This window comes from Rissa tridactyla, chromosome 7 (genome assembly GCF_028500815.1).
Source record: "Rissa tridactyla isolate bRisTri1 chromosome 7, bRisTri1.patW.cur.20221130, whole genome shotgun sequence".
NCBI classification, from domain to species: Eukaryota; Metazoa; Chordata; class Aves; order Charadriiformes; family Laridae; genus Rissa; species Rissa tridactyla.
The window spans coordinates 4900895-4925000 of NC_071472.1; the positions used below are offsets into that span (position 1 = coordinate 4900895).

The 24106-nt window shown below is 42.0% G+C and overlaps 2 protein-coding genes across 15 annotated transcripts in view; one reads left to right on the forward strand and one right to left on the reverse strand.

The window, feature by feature from the left end:
- The window catches only part of GTDC1 (glycosyltransferase like domain containing 1), a 322827-nt gene that overhangs the window by 293555 nt on the left and 5166 nt on the right, over positions 1-24106 (forward strand). The window lies entirely within an intron of this gene.
- Positions 1-24106, reverse strand: part of ARHGAP15 (Rho GTPase activating protein 15) — a 344807-nt gene that overhangs the window by 8273 nt on the left and 312428 nt on the right. For all 3 annotated transcript variants that reach the window (XM_054208190.1, XM_054208189.1, XM_054208191.1), the window contains one exon: positions 16548-16653. In XM_054208190.1, coding sequence (XP_054064165.1) covers positions 16548-16653 — 106 coding nt within the window. The remainder of the gene's footprint in view (positions 1-16547; positions 16654-24106) is intronic.

A 24106-nucleotide genomic window follows, 5' to 3' on the forward strand; every position in this document is an offset into this window, starting at 1 on the left:
TGGCGTGGCCAGCAAGGGCAGGAGCTCATCTCCACGCTGTGGTGGCTCCACTAAAGACCTTGGTCTGCTCCTCAGGTCCTGCTCCCCTAAGCCACGTTGTGTCAAAGAAATAGATTCAAAATCTTTCCACAAAATCTTCCCTATTACTGCAAAAGTTCCAGGTCTCCCTTTTGGAAAACTGACCCTGCTAAGTTCTTTCGTTTACTAACAACCAGCGCTCTGTCCTCCCAGTTTGGCTTGGTTCTTAATTTTTTGTGTGTGAATGTGAGCTGGTTCTGACTAATGCTCACAAGACCAGGGGGAGGAGGAGACCGGGCTAGTCCATGTTCTCACAGCGCAAGTTGCTATTGAGCAACTTTGCCTGTTTGGGGACAGCAGGAGTTCATAGGAGTCAGCTGAAGGCCGTGAACTTCCTTAAGAAGCATCTCAGACTCCTCTGGCTGCAGGTCCACACACAGGGCATTCATTTTTGCCTTCTCTAACAGCCCTGTAGCAGCATATATATCTCAAACAACAGCGAGCCCCTCTTCAAAAGCCACAATACCACTGCAAGCGCGAGTCTTTCCTTGGGGAGAGGATGGGAGAGAACAAAACCGCCCGTGACAGATGTTAGGCAGATGCTAATGCACTTCTTAGAGGTGTGTGGATAGTAGAGTGATAAAGGCAGTGTGAGACTACATAGAATAATATATGTTCAGACAGAGATATAACACATAGCGCCCTTAACTGTATTTTTGGCTGGTGGTGTAACTTTTGCTGTGATCGATTTTTTTTTTTTTTTGTTAAATTCTTTTCTGATATTTTTTTTTTCTGCAGAACAGCTAGCTTATTGTAAAGACCAACCTGTCAGAGGTCCTAGATCTGTACGCTTTTGTGGCCTGTGTGGCTCAGAAGGCAACAGATAGTTTTATATGAATAAAGCTTTAACTTTTTAAATTGCTTAAATATTTTTGGTCAAGAATGCCTGAAGCTACATCTCCTTGTAACATTAAAAATAAAAAGCAGTTAGCAACAATCTCCCTTAAATCAAGAATTGTAAATATAGAACCTTTATCATCAGCACAGCACATCCAAAAATGTCTTTGTAAAATAAATCAAATTATATGAGTTAATTGATTCCAGGCAACATCAGCAACTGCAGGTGGAAACTGAATAACAGGATGTTTATTAATGAGGGACTATTAATCAAAATTGACAATATCAATTCCTGTTTCTTTTATTTGAATTCTACCTGCAAAATCCATGGACATACTTGCTGAATTTTTAACCAAAAATTTAAAAGTAAAGAAAATGCTAACACTTGGGATTTTAGCTTTAGATGTAGGGCTATTTGTTTAAACAGCGAAAGGATATCCTAAATCCAATTTGACAGGCAATGCCAAAGATGCCAGTGGTAATTAATTAGCACTTAATTTAGACCACAGAACAACAGGATATGGAATTGGTGCTCAGTGCCATTTCCCCTTAGGCTTCATCTCATGAGGGTCAGGAGTATGGCTGTTGCATTGAAGGTCAGTAAATAAATTGGGGGAACACATTGACACTGGACTTTTCATGATAGATATCCTTCACCCTTATTACTGCCTCTGGCTATCGCTGATGAGAAAAGGACTGCAATTGTTCTGTGAAGAATGCCGTACACAGGCTCAATTCGAGCAAGGTAGCGTTTGAACTCGCGTGTTGTACAGTGGCGGTGCTGGATGCTTCCTACGGGCAGAGAGCCGTCTCAACTTTCTATCGGGGCTGGAAATAAACTTCCAACTGTAGCGTAGAAAGCTTGAGGGACTCTGACAGGCGAGAAAATTCACTTAAAAGCAGTCCTGAAGTTTGCTAGATTTGTGAGCTTAGCTTTAGATTAAGCGTAATTAAAATCAATGGAAGATTTTAAAGCAAGGTTAGAAACTAGGTCAGCAAGGGAAAAAACACGTTTCCTTATTATCCTCTTGTCTTTGTCTTAATAATATTAGGTACTCCTCCATAAAGCTAAAGGCTCTTAATAAAGGTGGATTAATGTTATTAACAGCATTGTTTTCTGATGGGGACACCGAGGCTTTGACATGCTTAGTGACGGACAAACAAAAAGTATGGGGCAAAAAAGTAGAGCCAGCAGTGCTGCTGGTAACCCAGCTGGTTTTTAACTCAGTGGAAGAAGCCACCCTTCTACAGCGCACCTGAAGCAGAGGGCATATGGGAAGCACACGGGAGACCCCATGGGGCCTTGTTCGCAGACGCACATGAATTGCGTTCTTTGGTTCAGATTTACCGGTAAGAGAAATAGAAACATGATGAGACTCAGTATTATCAGGTGATTCTGCCCCTCTGCTCCATTCCGGTGAGACCCCACCTAGAGCACTGCCTCCAGCTCTGGGGCCCTCAGCATGGGAAAGACACGGACCTGTTGGAGCAAGTCCAGAGGAGGTCACAAAGATGCTGGGAGGGCTGGAGCCCCTCTGCTGTGAGGACAGGCTGAGAGAGTTGGGGTTCTTCAGCCTGGAGAAGAAAAGGCTCCAGGGAGATTTTAGAGCCCCTTCCAGTCCCTAAAGGGGGCCTACAGGAAAGATGGGGACAGACTTTTTAGCAGGGCCTGTTGTGATAGGACAAGGGATAACGGCTTCAAACTAAAAGAGGGTAGATTTAGACTAAATATAAGGAAGAAATGTTTTACACTGAGGGTGGTGAGACACTGGCCCAGGTTGCCCAAAGAGGTGGTAGATGCCCCATCCCTGGAAACATTCAAAGCCAGGTTGGACTGTGCTCCGAGCAACCTGATCTGGTTGAAGATGCCCCTGCTCATTGCAGGGGGGTTGGACTAGATGGTCTTTAAAGGCCCCTTCCAACCCAAACTGTTCTATGATTATAATATAACCCTCCTCCTCCCAGTAAACTTAGTGTGTCTGCTGGTGCACTACTATGCTCTTTCTTCGAGTAATCTCTACCTGTCTTTCAAAAGAGCAGCTCAGGTGGGAGGGTGTCAGTGCTGGTACTGATACTCAGCCATGTCACCGCCTTCTGAAATCGCTTCTTACAAACTATACCCCACCATGCTGAAGTAGTCCAGTTCCACCATGGCCCATGGGATGATGAACAATGGGAACTTCAGCAGTTACGGCAGGGGAATTCTTCCCGCACGTCCTAGATGTGCTCCACTAGCACAGTTTTATCCCCGTGGTCCCCAGAAGGGCTGCCTGCATTGCTACGTCAGGAAAACACTGAGGTAGACAGCAGTCCGTGCTCAGAAAATATATTTTGGAAGCTCCAGGTTAACAGTAATTTTAACTCACTTCATCACACCCTTTGCAACATCTCTCTCGACAGTGAGTGAAATTTTGATTACCGTTAAAGTCGCTGAAAAAACTCCCAGTGACTGGGAGCCAGAACCGAGTCAGAATTTCACCTTATATAAGCTTAACTTTTCTTATTTTGGATGATATCTACTTTTACTAAGTGGAATTACTGCTTTTGACTATGTTCAATCTATAACCTCTTGCAGCCTTCAATTATAGCCTTTTTGTGCTGCGGTAATCCAGTTGACAGCAAATAATTCAGCCCTGGATATGACAGGTTTACTCTCTGACTTAAAGCCCAAAAGTGGCAGTTGGCTGGAATTTCAAGCCGGGATGCTGAAGTGTACATAAAATGCTCAGAAATGCATCTTTGCTGGCGAGCCTAGAGCTTTTGGTGAAAAACGTGGTTTCCCTAACAACACATTGTTTTTGTCCAGCGCCGTGAATAAATTATTCTGTTTTGTGAGACAGCCAGTAATTTTTGATGTTGAAATCAGAGAATGTGGCAAAGAATTCCACGAAAGTCGGAGAACAAACTCTCGCCAAAGTTTTCCCTTTCTGTGAGCTCCTATATATGTAATTACTTCATAAATTGTTTTGTTTCAAGTCTTTTTAAATGATGAAAACTTTATTAATATTGGCCCATTAATTGTCCCCACTATAAAATCTACATTTTTTTAACCTATTTTATCACCATGTTGTTGTTTAAAATTAAAGTCTTTTTGCAGTGGTCTGCCAACAGGGATGATTTTAGCCGGGATCTGACCTCAACCAGGATTCCTACTCTTTCAGGTTCAGTTCTGAGCCCTCCACAAGCTCCTATTGCAATATCTATGTGCTGCCTTTGTATCAGATTTGAAAGGTGCTTTAACATGCCTCCCAGCATCACGATTGTTTCAGCCCTGATATTGAACATGAGTAGGATGAATGTATCTCTTAAATGCACTAGTGAGTATGTGCCATGAGTCTTTGATTTCTTTAAACTTATTTACATTTTACTTGCCCTTGAGCAATGAATTTACTATGTCAGCATTGTCTTTTCTACTTACACTTTGTCTGTCTTGTCCACTCACCTTAGCTTGATGTTTATTTTTTGTGCACGTGTATAGTCTGTTGCACTAAACGCACGAACCGCCTGGAGTGGAGGATTTTCCATATATTGTGTCTTTCCAAGATGCACCCTTTGTAGTGCTGCAAGTTCTGCGATATTTCCTAGCTTTAAACTGGCTTTGAATTTTCTCATTAGTTCCTTTTTAAGTCAAATACCCATTCACACATGTGCTGGTCTCAGATGACTGTGGTCTAACTGCCTTAGACACTTTACAGAAGTCTTTATTCTCTATACAGGCAGCCCTACCTCTCTCTGTAGTTGTGTTTCTTTCATCTTTGAAGCTTCAAGTGACCAGACTTGCTGATATCTGCTTTGTCTGACCCTGATCAAAATCCACGGTTAGAAAAACCGGTGAGAAAACACACACGAGCCTCTTAGACCTCCTAACTGAAATCACGTTTGACAGACATTGAAGGATTTAGGAACAACAGGTACGATCTTGCTGTTGATATCAAGGCATACTCGTCAGTCTTGGGACAGCTCATTCAGTAAGCACCTTCCAGGACATCAAATCTGTCAGTCATAGCTTAACTGAGTGAAATGCCTCAATGCACCTAATACAGTTGCAGAGATGCTTTTCTGACAGTGCCCATCTGCCACATGGGACTGTCCCTGTGTGGCCTTGCTTGTTGACGTTAAGTGTAGGCATGCTGTTCTTGGAGATGAAGCTTAAATGCCTTGTCTATGATTTTTTTTTCATTGTCTTGCGCTCCAGAAGACCACTGGCACTGCACTGTTTGTCTCTTAGATAAGACTAAATTCACCTTTTTGTAGGTGCTGCATGGATCTTCCCCTGCAGCAGAAAATGGCTAACCTTAACCGAATGGTTGTAAATGGATTTACAAGCCGAGAAAGTGCCTCTTGATGGAACCAAATACTGTAGTTTAAAGATGCGGAGATGCATAAACATAATATAATATGAAGAGTGATGGAAGCCTATTAGAATGTAGCCCAGAACGGTTAAGTAGTTCCTCACCATAGTGGTCAGGTGAGATTCAAAACAAATTCATCAAGATTTGAAATTTGCCCTGAGGCAGAAACCTAGGGGCTGACACTGAGTCCGTAGCAGCTACAGTGACTTCCATGGGGTAGGTGCTCTGAAGGAATGGAAAACTCCTTTCGATGCCACTTTTATAAGACAGTTATCCAGATATGGAAACATATCTGGGTTGTCCTAGGAGGTGGTCTTGAGTTGCCTGCTACTACTGCTGTCACAGCCCTACTGAAAACCCTCTCTGGACTCAAAGTTTCAATACGGACAAACTGATGTTCACAGTAAATTCTACTTACTGGAAAGCTTCCATATGCTGTAGGGCTGTCCCATATGCTATGTGCCACTGGGGTCTCCAAGATTGCTGATAGTGTTTGGTGAAGGCCTGGACTTGGCAATGTGGACGCCAATGATCTGGGAAGTGGGAACAGTTTCAAGGCAGATGAAGTGCTATCCTGAGGTGGTTTGGTGAGGCTGAGTCTAGTGCTGACACAGAGAACACGGTGTGAAAAGTTTGCACTTTGTCCGTGAAGGTGCTAGGAGACCTACAGGAGACAGATTGCTGGGATCTATAAAAAATATGGACCTTTTTTGAATTCCCTTGTCTTGGGTCATCTCCATGCAATATGGGGTCTTCTCCCAGAAGACCACAGCAAAGCTCTGGAGAGGATGTGGCAATGCCATCTAACAGCGGGGCTGAGGCGGGTGTAGAAACCCTCGGCTTAGAGGAGGGAACTGGTTGCATCTTGTGGACCAGGGGAGGAGGCAAGTTTTCATATGCTTGGCTGGAGTTAGCCGCTCCACAGATTTATGATTTTACATTGCACCATAATGCGTAGTGTACGAAAAGATAAATATTTTCCATTCAGCAACATCTTGCTGTATTTTCATCTAGCTCTGTAATTTTAATTATAAAGTGAACATAACCTGTATCAAATTATGATTTTGTTAACATATTGAATGAGGACAAGAAAAATAAATACCAGATTTTATACTGTACAGGCACATGAAGGTATAGTAAAAAAATCTGGTTTCCTTGACCACATTGTCATAATATGCATATATAACTGCTTATTGAATCCAGGCTGTGTAGACAACAGAAAGAACACTGGCTCCATACCATCACAATGCATGCCCACAACAAAGAGGAGGAAAGAACAGACTCCTTCATTGTGTGTTTCTAAGTATTACCAACATAAGGGCTAAAAACATTACCTCTGTCTGAAGTGTATCTATATATCCATGCATAAGTTATTAACTGGGCTCCCCGAGCACAGTTGCTGAAAATATTAATATATTCAAATTATATTCTAGCTACTGCAAAAACAGTAGATCAGACAAATGTATTAAAATCTCTTCAGACAAAAGGAGTCACGTTATTTATAAAGTTCCTCCCCCCTCCTTACTGGAACACAAACCTTCATTGTATATAATATATGAGAACGCAAGATGATCCTTACATGTCAAAATGTGGCTTAAAGTTTGAATGTAATCATAAAACAGTGACTCTAATGCTTGCCATAAACAAATTGTCACTGGCATTATGTAACTTAGACTATTCACAAAGTATAAAAGAGGGGAAGAATAAAAGGTGGCTGCCAAACACCATGGGCCAAATCCGAAGCTTGTGCCAAATTGCTGGAGCAGACTGGGAATTGCAAACCCAGCGTGGAATTCGGATTTGCACTCCCCGGTGCTCGGGCTGCTCCTATGGCTTAAATTAGACCAAGATAAAGGTGGGGTTTTTTTGTTGTTTTTTTTTTTTAGTTTGTCAGTTTAGACTGTAAGGCAACAAAGCAGCAACCAGTGACTCCTGCAGCCCCTCCTGCTCCCTCTTTTCGGGAGGTGGGAAAGTGGGCTAAAAGTTCCCTAATTGCCACAGGACCCGTTTTTTTGCGGAGTGGCCTTCTAGGACACAAACAGGCATAGTCAGATTGCACCAGCAGCGCAGCCCAGAAGGGAAATATCGCTCTCAAATCTGGTGGGCTTGAATTTTTCGTGTTATCCGGCAGGTAGGGTACCGCTTCTTCGGGCTGAGACCCTGCTCTTCCCTTGGGCTCGTTAGGAAAGCCGGCACAGCAGGTTAACGACAGAAAACACAAGGCAGAAGGCCTTTGTGAATTAGAACTTATCATTCGTAGATACTTTCCATTAATCCGGGCTCCAGGAGTAATGTATATCTGATAATATGCGCACTGCAGCTAACGGTTGCGTTAAGGCCCTTTATCAGGGACAACCACCAAACGAGGTGGTTGTCTACCACCCCTTTTTCTTCCCCCCTCTTCCTTTTAAAAGTAAAATGACATTTTTTTCACAGCCTGAAATAATTGCTCAAGCAGAGATACTGGTTTAACTCATTATGAATTATTAGTGGAAAAGTGGGTCTCAGAAGTATGTTACATCTGAAATATTTTTCGTCACTTGAACATGTGCCGTCCAGAACTGGCCCTATTCTACCAGTCACTGGGAACAAACACTTCGCATTCACAGATGCTCCTAATTTGGTGTGGTTTGGAGTGTAATTTAGATCAAACGTATCCATGTAAATGAGTCAGGGTTTCTTAATTAGGTGCCTCTAAAGAAAAAACTTGGACCACATCAGTAGGTGTGGGTGTGGTGCCCACAGTACTGGAATCTTTCCTATAGATGAAGCTGAGTTTTGTTCAGGCATACTGTAGGTTTTTCTTTCCCCCTTTTTTTTTTTTTTCTCTTTCCTTTTTTTTTTTCTTTTTTTTTTTTTCTAAAGCACAATAATAAATCTGCAGATGGCATAGACATAAAGACGCTACTTCAGAGGAGCTGTCTAAAACACTGTCTCTTTGGCAAATGCCTTAAAGTAGGTCATTCTGCTGTGATTTAGGTTTATATTTCATTGCCAGCTTTTTGTTCCCATTACAAGTAGGGTGCATTCCAGTCCACAGATTTGCTCTTGTTTTTTTTTTTTTTGTTTTTGTTTTTTGGTTTTTTTTTTTTTTCAGATTGGTTTTTATTTACAAGAATTTGTAGATCTTCGTAAGAAAATGGCCAATACCCTGTCAGGAGTACTAATCATGCACTTGACCACAAAAAGAGATGTATGAAGGTGATAACCTGCAAATGTTGGAATGTAAAATGCCATTCTCTGGAAGCAAAAAATGTATTGATTCTCTTAACGTGGTGATTGAAATGATTGTTGCGTCGTTTGCAATGTGTGAAAAATGATTTGATCTAATGTCATTTCTGAGGTCTTATAGAGCAGGGGTAGTCGTTGCCCTCGTTGTTCGAGTATTTGCTTTTTCTTTTTATATACTTGCTGCTGAAAAGCATGTATTTTATAGCTTATAAAAAATCATCAGGGCCTGTTTTCCCATCAAAGTGCTGGGGGATTTACATGCCCAACTCCCACTAGCCTTAATGAATTACCTGCATAAATTCCCTTTCAATCGATAGTAGAATAGATCCTATTGTGTTATATTAATTATTTTGCACAGAACACTGACACTTTGGCATTCAAGTCTGTTTTGTTTTGTTTTTTTTGTTTCTTTAAGTTCCAATGAATATCTTAAGAAACTTCAAGCCTATTTATTTTACAGCCTTATTCTGAGAAAAATCCCATATCTGTAATCAGAAAAATGAAAAGCATGGCAATTTACCCTTTGATGAACTGATCCTGGACATTAATGTCTTAGGGCCCAATCTCCCAAAATAGCAAAAAAAAAAAAAAAAAGGGGAAAAAAAAGCCCTTTTGTAATGAATTGAGCATTCTTAATTTTCACCAACAGAAAACACTCGAGTTGAAAAGAACGCTAACCCCAAGCAATATTAAGAGGTTACAAAATCACATAAATTAACTCCGCCAGTGAGATTTTACTAAAGCTTATGCGAGTGCAAACCAGAAGCAGGACTCTCACATGGTCTTGATTAACCGAAGAGTACATAGCAGTCACTGGCCTTCCCCGAGATGTGCTGGCCATATGCACCCGTACGCCCACAGCGCCAGCATCCCCGTGGGCCAGCCTTCAAAGGCGCGGGGGGCTCTCGGGGCGGGGAACTGGGAAGTAAGCGGAGAGTGGAAGTGAGAAGTGTTCGCTGTGTCATCATGGGCAAGCGCCTTACCCTCCTCGTTCCTCACTTTCTCCATCTACACAACTAGGATAATAAAACTTACTGACCTGAAAAGGAAGTTGGGAGATTTAATTAATGTTTGAAAAGCTTTTTTTTTTTTTTTTTTGAGATCGTTTGATATTGAGTAATGTGGGATGAACAATAGGAGCTCTTTGAAACAGGGGCTCTATCTATCCGTATTTGTGTACTGTACCTAGCACAATGGTGCCGTACAGCCACAGAGTCAACCGTATCATAAATATTTAAATTAAAACTATGTTAATTATTTTTATCGTTCTGTTATTTGCTGATACACCAGTTCAGTACATTTTGAAGCTTGGTAGCATTGAAAAGTACCAAGTGTAATTATTCGCCTGATTGTTATGAAAATCAGGGTTCATATTTTTAAATACGGCTGTGGAAATAGGAAGTGTATGGAAACACAGGTAAAGATGTGGTTTTAATTACTCGTCGTTCTTCTCATTAAAAACACTAAGCTGTAAGGTATTCTTCGGGGAAGAGGTGAACTTTGCAAACTCTCTTATTCTGCAGGAAGGAGGAGTAGGCATTGACTGCAAAAACCTCAGTAGCAGGTCACCCCCGCCCCAAAGTGAATAAAATAAACATGCATAAAGGTCCCTCTGGAAGACTAGATTTTTTTTTTTTTTTTTTTTTGTGCTTTTAGTCCAAAATCTATTATCACTCTTGCCCTGCGCACACTTGTGCCTGGCGCACGTTTGCTGGTGTCCACTAATTTACAAGGGGAGAGTTTAGCAGACCGATGTGTACTTAGTACGAGAGAAAATGGGTTTGACTCCTCTCCTTCCCCCAAATCGAGCCCCGGGAAGCTGTGGTGAACGGGACAAGTGCTGGCACGGCTCCAGCTCCTTTCTAAAACTCTTCTGTAGCTGAAACAGAGAAAAGCACGTGTGCAAGAGCACGTCCCGATATATGTTTGCCCTTCTCAAGCTAGGAAGTGATTAATTCGTTTCATGTAAATCTTAAAATGCGAGGCAGGGATGCCTGAGCCTTTTATGTCCCTGGCCAGTCACCCACTCGCTCTTCTGGTGCAAGAGGGCGTTTCTCCTCCTCGTGTTTCCAGTAGCTGCTCCCCAAGCTTGTAGGAGCAAGGCTGAGCTTTGCGTTTCTCCCTGCTGCTGGCCTGGGGCTGAAGAGTGAGAGTTTCTCATGAGTTGCCCAGTTAGAAACAAAGGTCTTGATTCGGGAAATAATTTCAACAAATAGTCTACCCTGTGCCTTCAGTTAAGGGCTCCTGTGCTTCTGCGCGTTCCTGAATCCGGGCATTTTTCCTGAGGCAAAATTTAAATGCCCATCCCGCACTTTGGGTTGTAGGTCTCCCACAGGTTCTCGGAGGTTTCCCAAATAGAAATTTGTTGCATAGTCCTGCCATTCTGGGGATTGTTTTTTCTTTTAAATAACTTTAACCTTTTTAGTTTTCCTTGTTCTTTTTCTTAATAAAAAGCTTGTACAGTTCTTAATGTAATCTGTTCTTCTACTGTGTGAAAAAAGGCTTCTCCTGAGCCTAGATTTAATATGTAAGCCTGCCCGAAACTGCTGATATGACACATAGTTTAGTAAGTGAAAATCACATATGTTTGCTACATCTTTCCTCCACCAACTTAAAAAAAAAAAAAAAAAAAAAAAAAAAAAGTTTGCAGACATCCCCTGCTTAGTATTACGAGATGCCATACTTTAACTTTATTTTCTGATTTTCCCTCAGCATTGTGGGTACTGCTGCTGGACTTGTCATCACATTGTCATCGTGTCCTGGTGTGGGGGCTACTGTGGGCTTCTGTCTATGCATGGCTTTTTTCTTTTCCTTTTTTTTTAAAAAAAAATCTTTAATAGGTAGAGTAGAAATAAGCCTGTTTAGCCGCACGTAGTTGCAAAAGCCTGTGCTCTTCAGGACGTAGCTGCCACATGTTGCGAGCTCTGAGGGGGGTGTGGGGTTCGTTTCGCAAGGTTGGGTGCTTTTCTCTGCTCGTAGACATATGAACACGGGGGAAGGTTATTTTTCCAAACTAGAGCATAAATACCTATGGCTTTTGTTAGATAATATATTAATGTGTTTGTCTTAGATAAAAAGTTCTCTCTTGATAAGGAGCTTATTTCCAGTGAAATTGATGCAAATAAATACCAATAAGAATTAAGAATTTGGGCAGGGGGGAAGGCAATCAGAATGAAAGTCATCTTTCTCTCTCCGAAAGGGCAGAAAGCCTGGATGGCATCTGAAAATGTCTTGCTGTACGTGCTATGTACAGTATGGGAAAAATGGAGCAAAATAAATGGAGTTTCTTGGATTCAAAGGTGAATCAAAAGGAATTGGCTTCTGCCCGGACAAGGCAGCCAGATAGGGCACAGTAACAGATCCACGTGATAAACCAAGAGGCAACTGCAGAGCTCCCCAGACAACTTGCCTGAAGTGCCTGCCAAGGAGGCAGATGCTGCTGCTGGAAGAATATCTTCCACAGTTGGGCATCTGGGTTCAGCGCTTCCCACGTAAGGGAGAGGCATGGTAGCGTCAGGCTGGCCCCCGTCTTCCCGGTTTAATTATTTCAACATCCATTTTATACTTCTGTAAATAACACGTATTTATCCCGCCTTTGTGCGGGAAAAGAAGAAGCAAGGGGAAGAGGGGGTTTTGCCGGTAACAGATCCCTTCGCAGGGGTGTCTACACGGATGGGTAAAGACAGACTGGAGCTTGGCCGCCCCTGTGCTCCAGCCTGGTCAGATGTGAGACAGCTCGGGTCTGGGAGTCGCAGAGCTGCCTTGCGGTGGCACGGAGCTCAACCTAATAAGCAGAGCAGGCTGAGATTCATTAATTTAACATTAATAAGCACAGCTTATTAGCTCAGGCACAGGGCTGTATAATGCAGGCGCACAGCTTCTGGAGCAGAGCCGCGTCCGCCCTCGCCAGCTCGGAGCGTGGTGCGGGGGACACGGCCAGGGTGCTCCTCTGCCCTGCTGCATTCTGCAGTCGGGAGGAAAAAGTATTTAATGGTCGCTGGAGAAGCTTCTGTGCAAACAAAAAAACCCAACCCCCCCTGGTTTTTCGATCACATTGCTGGCTTATGCTGAGTCTTTAAGTCATTTTAACTTCTCGTGCCTCAGTTTCCCTATGGGTGCGTATTAATCCTGCAGGTTAGGTACTGACCATAAAATACCGTGAGATCCTTAACGAGTGAAATGCTCCTTCTGCCTCACTTGAATGATAGGTCTGTGAGTAAATTACTGGGTACAAATAACGATTTATCAGATAGGGGTTGGTTGCTCTCAGTCCGCATTTGTGCAGAGAGCCAATACAAGGTTTCTGCATCATTTGATGTCCTGCGTATGCCTGAAAAATAGGACTGGAAAGATATATCAGTTTGATCTGGTACCCGTGATTAGCTCACTCTGTTTGGGAGTAAAATTCACTTGTAGAGAAGCAACTGGAAAGAGCGGACTCCTGGGGAACGGGGGGGTACAGCAGTACGTGGGCTATATACAGCAAGCAAATATTTTCTAATTATGTTCAAGTAGAACAGGTTGATTTCTGTAGCCCTTTATTAGGGAAAATCCCTACTCATGTTGGGTTTTGTTGATTCTTTCATGTGTAAAGTATACTTGTTTGATTTGCTCCTCGTCAGGAAGAAGTACGAATAACCCGAGTAGTTGCGCTCAATTATGTTCAGCGTGAGTCCTAGTGAGACAGTTCCTTATGTTATTAGACTGGCTATGGGATGTGTCTGCTCAGCCTCCTATTTTGTCTTTTCTGCTTAAGGAATAGTAGAAAAAATTTCATGTGAAGTTGAGTGGGGACATCGGTGTATTTTTTTTTTTTTCTCCCCATCAAATGTAAAACTCTTAAAAGAACAGGTACTGCAACCCCAAGCTTTGCTTTTAATCCCCCTCCTGTGGGCTTCATACGCTGCACTGTGGCTTCTTGCAGCTTCAGAGGGCTTGGTTTAAGAAAGATATATGGCACTGGTGTTAATCCCTGCTGCCAGGCCTTTCTCGCAGACTCTCTCATCAGCTGCTTTGTCTGGGTTTCTAAAGGAGGACCCTTCTGAAGTGCGTTGCGCGTTGTTATTTGTGCTTGATCTGGACCTACTCCCGCAGACTGGAGAGCCGCAGAATAAAAACCATAGCGCAGCCCTCCCTCCCACCAGTGATTTAGGATAAACGTGGCCTTCTGGGCGAAGGTTGGGTTCTCCTGCTGAGCTCCTGCCTGTCAGTGAGATGTATGCGCAGAAGCCCCAGGCTTACACAGTCCCATGGCCCAGGTCTGCATAGCCCTGTTCTTCTGTTTGTCTGATAGAGTGGAAAGAAAGGGGTAGGAGAAAGAGGGGAATGCCACAGAAACAGCATAACTGCCGTCCTTTAGCTTCTCCCCATCAGAAAACTCTTAACGCTCAGTTCAACATTGGGCAAGGGGAGCCGCCTCCACCAGCAAATACAGAAAGCGCAGTGATACGCCTCAAGCCAAACTAGTTTACTTATTTTTTCCAAGTAATCAACCACTTTCGAATTCCCTGTGATTTACGCTGAGCAAAACCTGCGTTTGAGGAGGGTGGCACAAGGTGCAAGCCAGCGGTGCGGTTGGCACCGCGTGCACATTGGCACCCCTCTTCTCAAGAGCCTACCTAAAAGCGATATAATTCTACGCTTTTTAACCTCTACAAACTAGTCTTGTTTCCTAGGTTAATTTAAACAAACACACACAGCCTATATTTGCATAATATATACATCGTGTTGTTCTGTACAATGTATGGATGTTTCTTTTTTCTCATTTACGGAGCCATGAGGCCACTCTGACTGGCCCCTGTCTTTTGGGCTGACAAGTTCAAGAGAACAAACCAGGTAAAAACTGCGTTTTCGTGTTTTCAATATCTATTCTGCCACTGCTTCCTTATCAATGGAGCAAAGCTTATGGAGTAGTCCTGTCCTTCCTTGGGGATGTGCTTGTGTGGCAGAGAAGGCTGAGCCTCTGCAGAGAGACTCAGATGATCGCTCCCATAATTCTCAGCCCCCCAAATAGCTCAAATATCTCCATTTTCCTGCCTTCCATGCCTGTGCCACAGGATTGCATCACTATGCCTCTAGATTCACCATGCCTTCTGCAGTGACACTTGGGTAAGAGCATGGGCTAATTTGGACAGTACACCCACCTTCCCACCATACCTGTAGAGTTGCAGTCAACCCTGGTATTCTGTACATACGCATTGCAAAGCATTGCTATTTTATCCTCTATTTTAGTGTTTTGTTTTGTTTTTTTTTTTCCTTTTCTCCAAAAACACCAATATTGGTACAGTTTTGCCAGTTATTCTGCACATACACAGCGGGAAACAATTGCTGTCCCAAACAGATTATGCTGTAAAAAGCCAAGGCAGACAAAGGAAGTATTATCATCATTTTGTAAACAAGGAACCAAGGCACAGAGAGATTAAGTGATTTACCCAAGGTCACCCAGAACATCCGGTCAAAGCCAAGAACTGAACCCACGTCTCCTGAGTCTCAATCAAGTGATTTTACTATGAGATCAAAGACTTATTGCGTATACCTGATATCTCTCCCCTAAGACGTGGTAACAAAACTTTCTTCAGGTTAGGATCAATGCCACATATGGTGCAGTAAATTTAGTATATGGCATATCTGTGCTGACAGCGTGTACCCACTTCTTGCACTCAGGTTCTTCCCAGGAAATAATTTCCCTTATTATTCTTCCATTGACAGTAATAAATTATCATCCTTCTCTAGATAACCCGCTGAAGGAGAGAACGTGCGCACACGGTACGTCAGATGAATACATAGAAAACTGTTTTTCTGCAAGGCCAAACTCAGTCATTTTATGGGCTGTTTCACATCCTTCCACACTTAATGAAATGGGGACATTCCCACAACTATATGGACTTCATTTTGCAGTTTCCACTGGAAGCTGCAAAACAAGATAAAGGATCTACATCTCTCATATATGCCAGGAGAATGCAGCAGAAATGATCGGTACAAAGGCATCGTTCCTTATAAGCGCCGAGCGGTCTTTTATTTGGAGTCTTTGTTACTCGCTCACTGGGGTTGTTATATCACTCCTGGGATGAACTACTCCTCTGTGCACAGGGCTCCCATGGGGCACTACGTCCTACTTAGTCCCTTCAATTTTAAGGATTGTTTGAATAGTGACTGTGCAAAATGGTACCTGTTAGTCCCAATAGCAGCAGAGATACCCAGGGAGGAACAAAATCCTGCCCTTCATGTGCCCCTATCTTGAGGTCTACCGCTTCTGCCCGGTCATTCTGCAAGTCATACAGCTGCAGGTTGGTTTCTGAGTGAGCCTGTCGTCTGCATATATTTTTACTGTTAATGCCATGAAACACGAGAAGAAAACCCAAGCTGAATATGAGAACCTGGGTTGACTTTGTGGGCTGACATCTCTTGCAAATGCAGCTCAATGGGTGAGGAAACCACAGAGGGTTGATAAGGTGGAGCCTCACAGTGTCATTTTTCTGCCTCTGTGGTATCTCAGCAACATTAGGAGCGCAAAAATGCCCTTCTAAATCTCTTCTCAATGTTTCTTTGAGGTTCTGTGTTGTCACAAGCTTCCTCGTGAGGTACAAGAGCTGGTAATGTATTTTCTTGAGTGAGGTTATTTCTATCATTACGTGCCTCAATAACGGAGTTTGAATGGCAGGGATCTCAATGGTGAAAATATGGTGATCAAAAGGTCTATTGTTGGAGAAAGTCAAAATAAACTGGACAAATGCAGTACTGGAACACGTTGTGTTTGCCCAATTCAATATACCTGTAGCATAGTAATCCTCATATGTCTGACTGCATTGAAGGAATGAAGGAAACAGAACTGTTTTGTTTTCTAGGAGAGGAAAAATTCGTGCTTTTGCTTGGACATACTGATTTCTTGAGCATGAGTTAGGATATACATAGATACCATAAATCATCCTTAGTTTTGCCAAAGAACGTAATTGTCTTTGGTATTTTGGATGACATTTCCAATAGGATTTGGACACCACACACCGATTCCTTTTAAAATTATCGATCTGTTAGTACCATGGTTCTACTTACTTCTGTAGATGTTCAAAGAGGATTTTCATTGTGTCATAGTTTGGTTTTGGGAGCTTTTTTACCAGGCTCCTTATGGATTTGATGCGAGTGGCGTTGTCCTGGATCTCTAAGGGGGAAAAGAACAAAAAGATAAAATAACCACCTGAGTGTCATATTGGGACATTACTTTGCCCAGTGGCGTATCTGGTACCTAAACAAGAAAAGCCATCGTTAACATATGGTTAAAAACAGAATATGTCATACCTTCTGTCACCTTAATAGAGAACAAGAGTAATTTACAAGGATTAAAAATTCTTTCTTAACGTTAAGAAAGCATTTTCTGGTCCACAGAATTATATTCTTATCTTTTTCATTTATTTTATTAGACTACTAGACCGTCATCCTAAGCTAAAGTACCTCCACATAGGAAGGGACCCACATCTTCTGTGGAATTCCACTTTGGAATTGCATTTGTCCAGTGGTGCAGTTACTGTGATGGATGCACTTCCCGGGTAGTCCTTGTTGTCCTTTTTTTTCTCATCTTAGTTTAATCAGCTGCATTCCTGAATCTCTGTCCTTAGCGTTACACCCCACCATGTTTGAAAATACGACATGATTTGCTATTCTTTTTAGTCATTGGTGATCAATTATATCGAGAAGCTATTCTAGCGTAGCTCTTTTCTAACACCTGTAAAGTCTCACAGCTGTAATTTCTGTAGGAAACAATTTGTATTTCAGAGTTACAATTAGTAATAAAGAAAGCAGCACTACGGGGTTTTATCTCTTTTGAGGTGATAAGAACATTGCTATCCTTTTTGTTAAGACATACCTTCCTGTTGATGATGCATGATTCATAGTTTCGGGGGAAAGGTTTGACTTGATAATTTCATCGATTTGTGTAAGATGTTGCAACTAAAGCAAAGTCATGTACAACTGTGCTTTCGTTTAGGAACAGATTAGATAAGGTACCAGTAGGTCTGACGTAGGGAAAACATCTTGCATGTTACATGCCCTAGATAACCTGAGAATACTTTTCTGATCTTATCATCTATGATTTAATTATCACCTATCATTCTTCGTGTATGTTCCTTTTTAATATTCGTATTACCCTAGCACCCAGAGATCTCAATCAGGATGGAATCCCAGTTGCAGGAGGTGCTGCATAAGCATACGTGGCGACGAGTGCTTTGATTCAAAGCTTCCACCAAAAAAAACCAGTTTCAAGCAAAAATCTCCTGCAAACGAACTGAATATAAAAATTAAAGTTGCTAGGATAATGTCCTTTCCTCAGCATGTGTTCCTAATTCCTGTTGAGATTAATACTTCATACACGCAGATATAGATGTATATACCTATATCGTTTATAATTCGAACATTTACATAGACATGCAAGAGCTCAAAGTAGTCAATGCATAAGTATTCTTTTCCAGTTAAAAACCTCCAAACTTTCACATGGATTTATTCCATAGGAAGCCACGCAATTAACAATAGGGATAATGAAATTATACACAAATGAAGAATACGCTTTCTGCGTGTTTTAGTCTTGTTCTGGTTTGACCTATGCAGACCCTTTAACTCCCGAAGAGCACAAACTCCCCCAGCCTGGCAACCCAGTCACCCCTTGGTGTTTCCTGCCACGAGCCATTAGCGCTGCTTGGTTTTGTTCTGTGCATGATCCGTCCAGCGGAAAGCTGATGGCAGCTACAAACGAAAAAGATACAAAATTTGCAGAATTTATTGTAGGAAGGGAGTACAAATTCTGTGGGCTTTTTATTTGTGCTGCCTGGCGTGCCTACGTGCTGTGATCTTACTAGATAAGTTATAGTTAGAGTGGGGCTGCCCTGGCCGTACCGCAACTTCTCAAATAACGCGTCTCCGCTGGTTTATTTTTTAATTTTCTTTTCTCCTGAGAATTCAGTGGGCTTGAGTGGAACTGAAGGACCGAGGTAGGGAAAGACTCGACGGAAGGAAAGGCTCGCTGTTTGTCCGTTGCAGAATGTTTGCAAGGAAATGCCGTACAGTAAAATTTTATCGTGCTCTCTTGAAGGAAGTGTCTCTGCTCTGCGTTGATTAACACAGATACCGGCTTGGTAACCGCCTTCCCTACCGAAACAGCTCCGGTAAAGAGGCTGCGCTTCCTCCTAAAGTATATTTGTAAGAATAGCAAACTAAAAATAATAAACTCAAAAGAGCAATATTAATTTACAAAGAAATTATTTATTGCGAGCATGGGAAGGGCAGGAAAGCTTTATTGTAGGGTTTACTGTTCCAAAGCCATCAGTACTGACAGACAGAAGAGAGCTTTAGGTAGGCGCTAGAGCACAGAACCCGTAGAAATTTTGCATGAAAATTATTTGGTGAATTGGCCTATTTGTTAATTGCTAGTCTATTGTAAAAGAAGAAAAACCAGGCAACATGTGGTAACTTTAGTCAGCATTTCTGAGCTGGGAATGATAAACACCTCTGCCTGGCTCTGGCATTTATCAGTACTGAGATATTATTACCACATAGAGTCACAGCATGGTTACTGTTATCATCAAAAAAAAAGAGCCAGCTAATCTTAATGGTTTGTAAAGCCGTTACCTGCACTGGTCTGACATTTATCATGATCATTTTACCACATGAGTCCTACATTGCAAAGGTATTTTATCTGGAAGGGACATCACTATGAATTATTATTTGCAGCTAGGTAGAAAATTGTATGTTGTAGATACCTTTTCTCATTATAAATCACAGTCACATTTCACCATTTCCCACACAAAGCTGCTGAGCCCAGGCTTTTTGCCATAACACTTAGTCTCGCTCCCTTTTATAGTTCCATGAAAATATTGGGTACTCTTTCATTAAAATGGTTGATACTGGTGGTTTTTTAAATGCTAGATACGCGCTTGATTTTTCTCTGGTATAAAAGAATTTGTTTTTCCACTTGAGAAGCTGAAGAGGATAAACTGTTCATTTTTTTTATTAAAGCTTACTCTCGCTTCAGTTTTTGTGGCTGGGCTTGTCTTTACTCTTGACCTTGTTGATGGAATATTTAACAGATCAGATGCAAGATCTTATGTTTCATTTGCAGTACCTATGTATTTGCTTTCTTTCTGTAAAGCCTTGAGTTCCACTTTCCTAGAAATTTTCCCCTTTCAGATTCCTAAGTAGGAAGATTTTTTAATTTTTTTTTTTTTTTGAGGTTTTCTCTTTACCATGCTCAAATAGAGGGAAGAAATCCTTAAACACGGGTTCGTACAAATAGCTGTGGAGAAGGTGTCTCCCTCTTTAGGCTGTATTATGAGGCCTGGCAATATGGGGTGCAAAGAAAGGAAAACACGCTGAACAGCTGTTAAATCCTCCAGCTAAGTCTAGAAAATGAAGCAGACCGATTTCGATAAAATTAAATAGTATTATTTCTCATTATAATCTTTCTGTTGTGAAATTCTGGGGAAAAGATTCCCATTTGGAAAGTTAGACTCTCTGAAGATTTCAGAAGGAAAAGAGCCGTCATAATCATGTGTATCAAAGAATGAGAGGACTGTTAAACCTTTTTGCATTTTTTGGGGCAAAATATGGAAGATGTAGGTGATAATTTCAGCAGATCAAGATACTCCAAAGTGAATTGCAGGTGGTTTTCCATGTAATATTTTCATAGAACGTGTATTTAGAATTTGGGTTCTGTCTTTAAAAATAAGGCTGTCTCCCTTTAAACAGAGCAAAACTGTGGAGATGCTCTCTTGTTTACATTTAAATGAAGAATGCATTGAAAAAAACCCACTTAATATTATATAAGCTCTTTTGTAAATGAGTTTTGGATAAACATTTGAGCAGAGAGGAAAACATGATGTGTCTGTAACATTAACAGTGGCTGGGTAAAAATGAGTGAAGAAAGTAACCTTTAGCACTCGTGTCCATAAAGAATACTTAAGCAAATCCCACCGAATCTTTCTTTTAATCATTAATTTTAAATGGACGTAGATGTTTACAACAAGCCACTTTGTTTCAGAACAGGAAGTCCAAGGTTTATCTCCAATAACTCACGTTTGCTCGGAAGGGATGTATGTCTCTAACCTGACGCGCATTCATTATTTTGTAAGGTACCGGCGTCTGACCCGTGACCCTCCTCAGCCCCGCTGCATTATTCATGTCCGACTTACTTGGTATAGTTTTACTATAGCGCCCATTTCCCTTCACCAGGCACTGCGGTGGCTTGTGCATGTTTAATGTTAAATGGCATTTATGGCTCACATTAATGCCTAATTTTATCACGAGCCATGGTTTCTTTTTATGCTCTCGAGCCTCACAGCTGAACTGCCGAAAAAAGCAGTGATTTATGATTCTGCGTGAAATATATCACACTATTGATCAGCCACCTAATCTAGGTTTTGTTGTTTTGTTGGGGTTTTTTTTAAGCATGGTTTTCTCTGGTTTTCTTACATGGCTCTTCTCACCTTGTTTTGCTTTTTTGGATAAGATTTCTGCTGTGGTTAAAACGTCACACACTGTTGCTACAGCAAAAGCTGTCTGCCAAGACTTTTTCCGACAATTCGCGACTGATTCAGCTGCCGAGAGAAAGGCAGGTCTTGTCGGGGGCTTTTTTGTAGATTGTTTATTTGGGGGGGGGGTTTGCTGGTGTTTTTTTTTTTTGTTTGTTTGTTTTTTTTTTTTTTTTAATCAGAACTGAGTGGGTTAGGTGGATTTTCGAGTGCTAATGAAATTGTGAGACTTATGGCGCTGGCTACAGCCAGCCGTAGTGTGGGCAGACGCTCTGTGAGCTTCCCCACTGTGCTGCTGTGCAAGCATCCCCGCTGTTATGTTTGCTATAGTTTTAATGTCTGTGAAAAATTCCTGATGCAACTAAATTATGTTCTGCCCTCTTGTTTGTATAAATAAACACCCGACTTAGCCAATTCATCTCGCTCTCGCCCATTTTAGAAGCTTGCCCTGTCACACGATGCTTAACCCCAGTCCTTGATAGCTTTGGTGTTATCAGGGAATGAAAACTTGCTTAAAAGAGAGTGCTCCGTTGGCTCGATTATTGTTTCAGAGACGCCAACTGCCCAAACCTCTGCTTTCATTCGGGAAGTCTTCACATTCTGGAAGTCACGCTGGCTAAAACACACAGATTTTTACGTATAAATATATAGATAAATTATTTGTATTGTGTCTAATGTCAGGATATTTTAATATTACTGTATGGAACATTAAAGTCCCAATTTTAATCACTTGCGGTACACTATGGCAATCGTCTCGTGAAGAGATACTGTAAAATATTTTCTTGTTTTAAAAAAAAATCTATAAGAAGCATTCAAACTAACTAACGTTTGCTATAAGGAAAACAACCAATTTGTGATCTGAATTGATTTTAGTTTTTATTCATGCCTCAGAAATAGATGTTGCAAAAGAAAATGAGAATTGCGTGAAACCTCTCTATATGGGCAATTGATAAATTCATCCTATGTGATATAAAGTGGAGTTTGCAATGAATATTCATACAACTTTTGAGATCCATTAGCAAGACCCAAGACAATGAGTTTGCAACTCGGTCCCATTTACCAAAAATATATGTGGAATTAATGGGAAAAAACAGCACTCACAAAAGTTGAACTTTAATGCATCAAACTCCAGGTGCCGGAGTTTGAGGGAAATAACCAATAATAGTCATTTTTTACATATTTGATGGGACTGATTATGCAATGTGCAACTCTAAATGGCTTATAGCACATTGTAGCATGGTTCCATCCCATTGGCTACAGTAGGGTGCAGGCAGATGGATGACAGTGACAAGGAGAGAAGTGCTTTTGCTTAGCCGTGCGTTAAGATGCCATCCAGAAGCTCTGTGCACTGCAGACACTTCATTAGGATGCCAGGATAATGGTAAACTACCACTCAGAGTGACACCCCATTTCCTGCTTACTGAGCTCTCCAACCTCGGCAGATGTCAACAATCTCACAGTGCTACAGAGCAGACCTAACTTTCCAGGCACTTTGACTCCAATTTTTTTCCCTTAACAGTGCCATACATTACGTGCAATATGTAACAGCAAGTACCAAACGGAAAACAAAATTCGCTGCCCTAATTATAACAAAGCAGCCTCTGACTTAGGTACTGCGCGCCCGGCGTACAGACAACCGGTTAGGCGGCATCAAAGAGGAATGATGATCTTTGTCAGGCGATTTTGGGGGTTAATTAGACTTTGGACTTTGATAGCTAATGGATAGTCTGATCCCGACTGAAATGGTTGTGCTTCGTCGCTAACTTCTACCAAGCCTCGGAAAAAAACGCTGAGCTTTTTCCTGGTATTTCATACACCGTTACAGCCTTGCGCCGGGTTTTCTGCACGGAAAGAGCAGACTTGAGCATCTGGACGGTGTGATATTTTCTCCGCAAATGCACAACTCGAGGCCGTAACGCACCTCCCCAACAGCAGTTAAAGCCAGCAGAGAGACTGCGCTACGATGCTTGACCTGCACGCCTTTCCAGAGCAACATAAATAGTTGCTCACGCTTTCAAAAATTGCCTTCAGATACTGCAGCAGTATCCATAAGGTCACTATTTCTAATTTAATTTCATTTCTTGAACCTATTGGTGTGTGAATATGTATGTTCTTGAAATGGGGAATCTTGTTTATTTTATATATAGGCTTTTTGCCCCTGTTCTCTTTTGGCCAAAGAGGTGACTTAGCAATAGTGCGCTGCCCTACCATAGCAGTGGCCCATCGTGACTTGTTTTTGAAGCATGACAAGGCATCGCTGCCAGCTCCCGAAATCCCCGCTCCCCTCTGCTTCCCAGCCTCCTCTTCCCCCCACCGCCGGTGCCGAGGGTGGCTTCCATTGACACCCCTCTGGTCCTCACCCATGTTCTCCAAACTGATGTGTCGGGTGAGGACCTGGGGATGGACGGTGATTTGGGACCCTGCGGCAGGGCGGAAGGATGCACAGGGATGAGGTGGCAAGGAATTCCTCAGATTTCACCTCTTACGAAAATTAGGATGCGAAACAGGAACCGTCACAGAACAATCGCAAAGTCGGGGCTGTATCCTGACACGTTTATTCATCTGCTGTCCATTTTCCCCAGGGAAAATTCCCACCGAAGGTCTCAAATACACTCTGCCTTCGCTCCCTGTGAACGGTGCCCGGGGCATTACCACTAAGAGGTGGGATCGGGCCCCTTGTCGGTACTCCAGGAGAGATCCCGGGGAGGGTGAAAACTGCAGACGTGTTTTAGGTGGTTAAGCTGTAAATTTATATGCTTAAAAAGAGACTTTTAAAATACGCTGGAGATCATTTTTTTGCATATTCATTCTGGTATTTTTGCTCTGCTCTGCCTAACCTTTAGTATATTAACCTCCAGCAAAAGAAGGAAGCAAGGAAGTTCATTTCTCAGATGACCTGTATGAAGGGGTTAAAAGGATTCGATATTTTTAGTAATCAAAGAAAAGCATACATTTTATTCTTCCTTTTTTTTTTCCCCCCCTTCTAACATTTAGGAAAAAAAAAAAAGTAAACAGCATCTCCCCAAGGGAGATTTAGATTTGAAGACTGTTCATTATATCATTTGAATAAGACTAGACCTGGCCTTTTGACTTTGAACC